Genomic DNA, 7645 nt, shown 5'->3' with positions numbered 1-7645 from the left:
GAAACCAAACAGAATGCGTATATTGCAAAGGGTAAAATACAGAGAACGTTAGAAGCTTTGCAACTTACACAGAATGGACAAAGGATAAAAATCAACTTCAACCTGTTGCAATAGTACTGTGACCAGTAGGCACTACACTGTGTTGCAAGCAGTGCATGGGAGGGCAAAAGAAATTCCTGCACAGTTGGAAGGAAGCAATCGAACGCGTGTTAATAAGGATCGCGCTAATAAGGCGAACTGCATAAAAATACATCAAAACCACGCACACAAAAACATGGAAACATTAGAAAATCTTGAAACGATTAACGCACTCTGGGTAAGATAATTTTGTTGGATGTTAATAGTGACACCGGTGAAATTAAGTCACTTTGCCTCGCACATGTCTAAATCACAAGATGACAACGGCTAATGCCACTTTACTCAGAAACTTTATTTCGTAGGTATGTCCTTATTTGAACCAGCGTCAAGAGGGTGCACGAGGAAACAAGCAAGGTGTTTATCCAAGCGTAGTCAGAAAACGAAAAGTGGGACGGTGTCGATTTGACATTCATAAAATGTGATGGATGCAATTGCCTTCAGTCAAAGCAAAATAAACATTTTTAACATGGGTCGGTGTGAACATGCTCAAAATTCGATTGTTTTGTTCGAACAAGACAATGGTATGACGTCAATAGTGTCTTTCTAAATGCCGCAGGAGTCCAGCAGTTATTCGGGACCATCAAGTCTGTACACATTTCGTTGATCTGCAAATAACAATATTCATGATGAAAGAAACCGCTTCCGATTTGGTTGATCCAGCTTGGCTGCAATAATACCTGGGCTGTGAAGCCTGTGAACCTAATGCTTGCTTTGATCGCCAAGTAAAAACTTGCTAATCATGCGGTTGTATGAAAAATGCATTTGACAATTATGTGTGTCTGTTTGTTTGCTTGGCGATTTCAATATTCAACATACACGATACAAAATGTTGTCAGATAGACTGTTCAGATTGGATGGGAGACGCCAGATTCATGAGAGAGGAGTTAGTTGCTGGGCTAACGGAGATATCCCGTTCGAGGAATCGGTTTCTAGTTCGTTGAAACACGTTTTTTTTTACCTTTTCCGACAATATGAACATTTTATGCAACCAAGTAAGTACAGGTGCATTTTGATTGTTTGCTAAAGTTTTCTTTTGTCACATTGCTGATTGTGACTACAGGTTTTTGTTGTGTATTGCACGTGCATGTATTTGTGCACATTTGCTTTTACCCTGCAGAAGCCAATACAGTCCTGATTAAGCGAGAGACATATGGAGTTTAGATGCAATTTTTAAGCTGTTCCAGGAACAAGTTTCATTTTCGCAAAAATGAGCTTACAGACTTCCAAAAGAGCCGTAAGGACGTATTTACCCAACGTCGATTCTTTCGCAAAATTCCATATTATTTTGGCTACGTTTGCACCCGCTGTTGGTCCTTTGTAGCTCATACTGAGTTTTCCAACCAGCTTCCCTTTCTCTGTCACTCTTGGCGTTTTTATTTTCACTTCCACCGCATCTACAAACAAGTCGGCTAATAATTTTCGTTGTTGGAGTGATTTGCACGATAATGCAACACTTAAAAATTAACAATTAGTTTTTCTTGACGGTTTCCGAAACGCAATCCAGGCCCGTGTATATTGGATTTATCTGTCGTGGAATGCAACTAGTGCTCAGAATCACAACAACCGTGCGTTTTCTGGAATTCGGCCGTTAGCCAAAGTGGACGGGGCAAAATTAACGCAACAGGTTTAAGTCAATGTTGAGCGGTGCAGAAAACCTATAGGGAGCCACAAAAAACGAAGGTTCCAGAATTAAATTTACTAAACTGAAACTGCGGCGCTGTAACGTATGCCGCAATAGGTTACGCGTAGATTTCCTTAATTTACCTTTTATGATCCTATGCCCTTACACTCAATAGAAATAGAATCGTTATTAGAATGACCAAACGTTAAACAGCAACGCAGGCAACCCAGAACAAAGGAATCAATCCACTCTGCAATATGAACCAGAATTTATCAGCTCAAATGGGAAACATGACCCGCTTGCACACATATGCAAAGAACACAATGCACGACCGCCTTCATGTGATGAGTAGCCTGGTAATTATAAGTTCGTTGCAGCGCCAAAGAGCAAAACCACTAGAATAAAATTATATTTCTTTCTCAAAAAGAATGTTTCACAAACCACTGATCCGTTTTTTAATATTAGTTTCTTTATTTGCAGCGAAGACGCGCGATGAATATATTATTGCGCAATTAGGGTATTTTGGTGTTGTTTAAAATTAAAACGAAATGTTTCGGAAGCGTAGACGGACTTTTAAAAAGGACAATTGACATGACCTGAACCATATGTTGACTACGACATTCGAGTTTACCCATTTTCAAGGTCAGCTCCTGAAGCTCCAGCTCCAATTTCCTCTCCTCTGCAATCGCGTCATCACGATCCTGCAAGGTTTTGTCATATCGCTCCTGCGTTCGTCTCTCTTGTTCAAGTGTTTCCTGCTTTAGTTTACTCTCATTAATGCCGCCCATCTTTGAGCCTAATATTGCCACGTAAAAATAAAATCTGAAATGAAAAGAAAACGGTTGGCTGACTAGCGAGATATCAAATTGCAAGAAGCGACATATCTGCAACAAATGCGACATATATATAACAAATGCGACATATCTACAACAAATGCGACATATCTACAACAAATGCGACATATCCACAACAAATGCGACATATCCACAACAAATGCGACATATCTGCAACAAATGCGACATATCTGCAACAAATGCGACATATCTACAACAAAAGGGACATATCTACAACAAAAGCGACATATCTACAACAAAAGGGACATATCTACAACAAAAGCGACATATCTACAACAAATGCGACATATCTACAACAAAAGGGACATATCTGCAACAAATGCGACATATCTACAACAAATGCGACATATCTGCAACAAATGCGACATATCTGCAACAAATGCGACATATCTACAACAAAAGCGACATATCTACAACAAATGCGACATATCTACAACAAATGCGACATATCTACAACAAAATGCGACATATCTACAACAAATGCGACATATCTACAACAAATGCGACATATCTACAACAAAAGCGACATATCTACAACAAATGCGACATATCTACAACAAATGCGACATATCTACAACAAATGCGACATATCTACAACAAATGCGACATATCTCATGTCAATTTTCAGGACAGCGTGTAAACAATTTGTTGCTATTTCTTCCAAATGTATCAAAGTAAGAATGGTTTTTTAAAATCTGTGAGGAAAGTAAAGTTCTGATTTTGTCAGAGAATCCTTGGAATAAATAAATATTGGAGTGAAATGTCAAAATTTTAAAAACAAAAACAGAACAAGGGTGTTTATAAAAAAAACGGCAACTTTGAACAGAAAAGAAAATCTTTCGTTTGGGCAATTTTATAAAAGTTGTTCCGTGGGTAGAAATCAAAGTTTAGCTTTTAATGCTTGCTGCCTCTTCTTTTAACAAGGATGATGGCGCTAAGATCACCTGTGACCATTGTCCTTTTTCCGATCCATCCTCAAAGTACTCCGGTCCGCTCTCATCCAGTTTAGCCAGATTTGAAACAAAAACATCCCTCAAAACCAGAGACGACAAAAGATGAACCGTTTTGTTACAAACCGGCCCTTTTTTCATTTATCTTTAGTTGAAATTGGTGACATCGTTCTTTGATCCGAATGGTTTCTTTCTGCAGATCTCTGATGCTTTGTTCGACAATGTTGTTCATTTTATTCACAAGTCTGCCTACTCTGTCTACTGAAACGAAACAGAGTGAAAATAGGTAGTAGTGAAACATAACCTGGCAACACGATGGTTTACGAACGAAGCAAACGACAACATGAATTTTTTTAGAGAAGAAAGCATCCGACAACACAATGACCATGTTGTAGATTTTCGGTGTAAGTTCCAAAAGCATCGGTCGGCTCTGCATTTGTTTTATGCTGAATTAAGAGTGTGAATTTGTAGAATTAACAGCAAGCAACATCGTCATGGCGCATAATAGGTGTAAATGTAAGACTTCTGGCTACTCGGGCGACGGAAATAATATGCAAAGTTTAAAAAATTTCCAGGACGGAAGTCAACGTGAAGATAAGTTCATTATCGTCCCAAACTGGCTTTTCTACCAGCAATAAAAATTTCACATTGCAAAGCAGTGTTTATTCGGTGAGACTGTCCCCAACTTGATTTTTTCCGATTACTCTAAAGTTTGACGGAAGACGTGCCCGATATTCTTCCACCCGCTCATCCGGAACAAGGGCACTATTCGACCAGCTCCCAGTGACTGTTCCATCTCTGTGTATCATAGGTCCAACTTGTTTTATGTAAAACGTGTCTACATAAGAAAGAAGTTTTACTAAAGTAAAAGTACGTTACAGAATAATTTTCACTACGAATCAACTTTACCGTCAGCGGGAATTTTGTTTTTCGAGTCCTGAATTTTTCCGTTGATTTCTTTTAATTTTCTATTGTAGATTTCGTCTCTGTCCAATGCTTTTTAAAAAAAAATACACATCAAAAACGTACTTCGCAAGACATGGTGCAGGTAATATAACGGTTTATTTAAAACAAACGAAAATTTCCGCTAATTTTTTAACATTATAATTACCGCTTCCATAATTTTCGTGTACATCTTTACATAAAGAATCAGTCGGGCAACCTGTGGTGGTTGATTTGTCGCCTTCGTCGCCGTGGTCCGCTGATGTGTTATTGCTGCTCTCATCCACATCGTCCTGCTTTCCTGAAGTACATAAAATACGATTGTTTTGATTCTGCCAATCTTTCATGGCACGCTTAACTAAACTAAAACTTTTCCAAGAATTTTTTTTCGCCAACATCCACAACCTCTAAAATCATAGTTCAAATGTTTCGTGTTTTTTTTTAATTTGAACGAGCCAAAATCCATTGCTTTCTGTGCCAAAGTTTTTAAACCGAGTTTTCAAAAACAAATGAAAAAAAGTCATTAAGTTTGATTTTGTTGATTTGACTTTGAAGTTTATATGACCGGCCACCTACCTGGAATGGATGAGGTCTGCGTGCATCGCTGACAACAACAACAACACAGGGTGACAAACCATGTTTTGCAAAACCGGAAAAAGGCGAAAACATAGGCAACCACTGGTTCGAAAGAAGAACGATCCATTTTTTACATATATTTATGTTGAACCCACACTGAAACACAAAGTGAGCAACGGTGAAAAGCATTTGTTTTCGCAAATGAAGTCCTATTGCTGTGCGCAAGTGATAAGCTGTTATGAAGGCATACACTAACTCCTCATCTGGGGGCACAGAAACTTTCGCTGGCACAGCTATTTGCAGCCCTGGTCATGTTCCCTTGTGTACAAGAAAGCCGATTGCGCCAAACAAAGTAACGACTTAAAATTCAATTATCTGGAAGCAGAAAATGTCCCACCCTTGCAGAACTGTAACATAGCTATTTCTATAGACGTTTACCGCATTGCAAATGTCTACACTTTAATTTACGCTTGAAGCCGTCAAGTACAGAACTACATAATTTCCGGTAGCGCGGCAAAATAGGACGATCAGGTTTCTTGCAAAATCAACAATTTATTTCATCCAAAAACAAGACGCTGATGCGACTTTAGCGCTTGTTACAGCAAAAAACTTGATGTTGTTCATAATCACAGCGAAGTTCGTACCAATGAATAACCAGGACACATTTGCAATCTGCCTAAAGTGGTCAGACCCTTCCAACGCAACGTCTACCAAACAATAAGCATGTTAGCACAAAACAGAATGGAACAGAAAAACAAGAAGGAAAAAAGGGCAATCATGAAACGGTACTACAGCTCCCTCTGGTAGACAAGTTTGTGTTATCGGTGCCACCACTTGATGTCGGCAGAGTGCAAGATGAACCCATATTGTTTGTTTCATTTTTCCAGTGTTTTTCACCAGGAAATTCAAGCTTTTCAACAACTTGCTTGATGGGTTTCAGGATCCTGTCCATGTAGTTAACATCTGTGAGCATTGCTGGAGAAATACCCTGGAATCAAACAATATTTCGGGTTGTTATTGGATGGTGCTTTTTAATGCATTTTACACCTAAAATTTCAAAAGTTTTTACCAGAGGTAAACACATACTCTGAATTAAGTACATTTAGACTCCGAGACAACATAACCAGAATGTGATCCACATTTATTGACATTCATATAATATCACCCACCCTCATTTCTTCAAAGCTCTTTTCCTTCTCCGTGCACTCACGGATGATGTGATCTGTGCCAAACTCATGATACCATCTAGTGTCCAGAATTCTCGACAAAACTCCATCTACTCTCAGAAAAAACCTCAGCAGTAGGAAGAAGCATGATGGCATGACTCGCTATAATGGATGTTCAATTTAGTACAGGGTTAAATGTGACGAACAGGGACACACAATTTTCACTGTTAACTGTGCACTTCCGTTATCTGCCAATTCATCTTCAAATAACATCATTTCCTCGAAGAAAAGTATCTTTTCTCTTGTCTTTAACCGTTCAATGTCAATCCTGTCGGAGGTTTCGGAAACCTAAAATAACAATTCACCTCCAGTAAAAATGCCAATCACAAACTTAAACCATATAAAAATTAAGGCTGGTTTTAAATTCATAACCTAGGTAAGTTTTGAATGCATCACCTGTACTTTGTGCTGGTCATCATGTATTGTTCCAGTGTACTTCGTAGTAAAAGTCCAATCAAATGGTTTCACAGTTTCAGCTGATATTTCACTGTTTTTTCTGGGGAAAAATACAAATTAAAGATTTATATTTATGAGGCAAAAATGTGACACACCACACCTGCTTTCAATCCATTCTTTGGCTCCAGCAACTTTCATAACATCATGTTTATTATCAACAAGTCGCAAAGCATCAACTGTGTTAAAATCAAATGAAAAACCAGCAGAGTTTTTGATCAAAAACTTGTTGTGGCCAAAAGTCATCTCTGGTAGCTGTGGAATATCCAAATCCTTGCACAACCTGTAAACAGATTGAAATACAGCGTTTATATAAGTGTTTGGTGCATTTGTATTCACAACCAACCTTTCAATTTCTTCAGAATTTAGAATGTGACTCTTGCTTGAAACAAATGTCCATGGTCCATAATTAAACGGTTCTTTTTTCTCACCAAACGGGGTTGCCACACGATTAGCCATCGTAACACTCACAACCTTTACACACACAACCTTATTTTCCTTCAATCATTTAGTTAGACACGCCACACAAGGGCCATTTGACGTTTGACTGTGATAAGGTTTCAAATAATCTGTAAACTGCTTGATTTACACTTATCTTATATCGATGCAGCAAAAAACGCTTTTTCATGGATAAGCAGCGGTGCACGAAGGTAAACAAATTGTTCAAATCACATTACGTCCCATCAGATGCCAGTAAAAGTGGGTGTTGCAACGATCAGCGCTAAATAAAGTCTATGGTAGCTTTTTGATTATCAGTTAATCAAACCATTTTTCAGGTGATATATACGATGATGAGTATTAGTAAACACTGCAGGAAAATGTTTATTTTTGTTTGTGGCAATTACCTGGAATTGTATGCGTGATAACATATTCCACTGATGGTAG

General features: G+C 38.4%; 1 protein-coding gene across 1 annotated transcript; it reads right to left on the bottom strand.

The window, feature by feature from the left end:
* Positions 1-5576: 5576 nt before the first annotated feature.
* On the bottom strand, positions 5577-7404 carry LOC145894654 (TIP41-like protein). The gene is made up of 6 exons (XM_082983286.1): positions 7107-7404; positions 6864-7043; positions 6704-6803; positions 6464-6595; positions 6251-6409; positions 5577-6069 (listed from the first exon to the last, which is right to left on the bottom strand). Exons 1-6 carry the CDS (start codon positions 7217-7219, stop codon positions 5857-5859), a joined length of 897 nt encoding a protein of 298 aa, XP_082839412.1. The 5' UTR covers positions 7220-7404; the 3' UTR covers positions 5577-5856.
* Between the last annotated feature and the right edge of the window lie 241 nt (positions 7405-7645).

The sequence above is a fragment of the Ascidia mentula genome, chromosome 3 (genome assembly GCF_947561715.1).
Source record: "Ascidia mentula chromosome 3, kaAscMent1.1, whole genome shotgun sequence".
NCBI lineage: Eukaryota > Metazoa > Chordata > Ascidiacea > Phlebobranchia > Ascidiidae > Ascidia > Ascidia mentula.
This window is presented reverse-complemented; position numbering and strand designations above follow the sequence as displayed.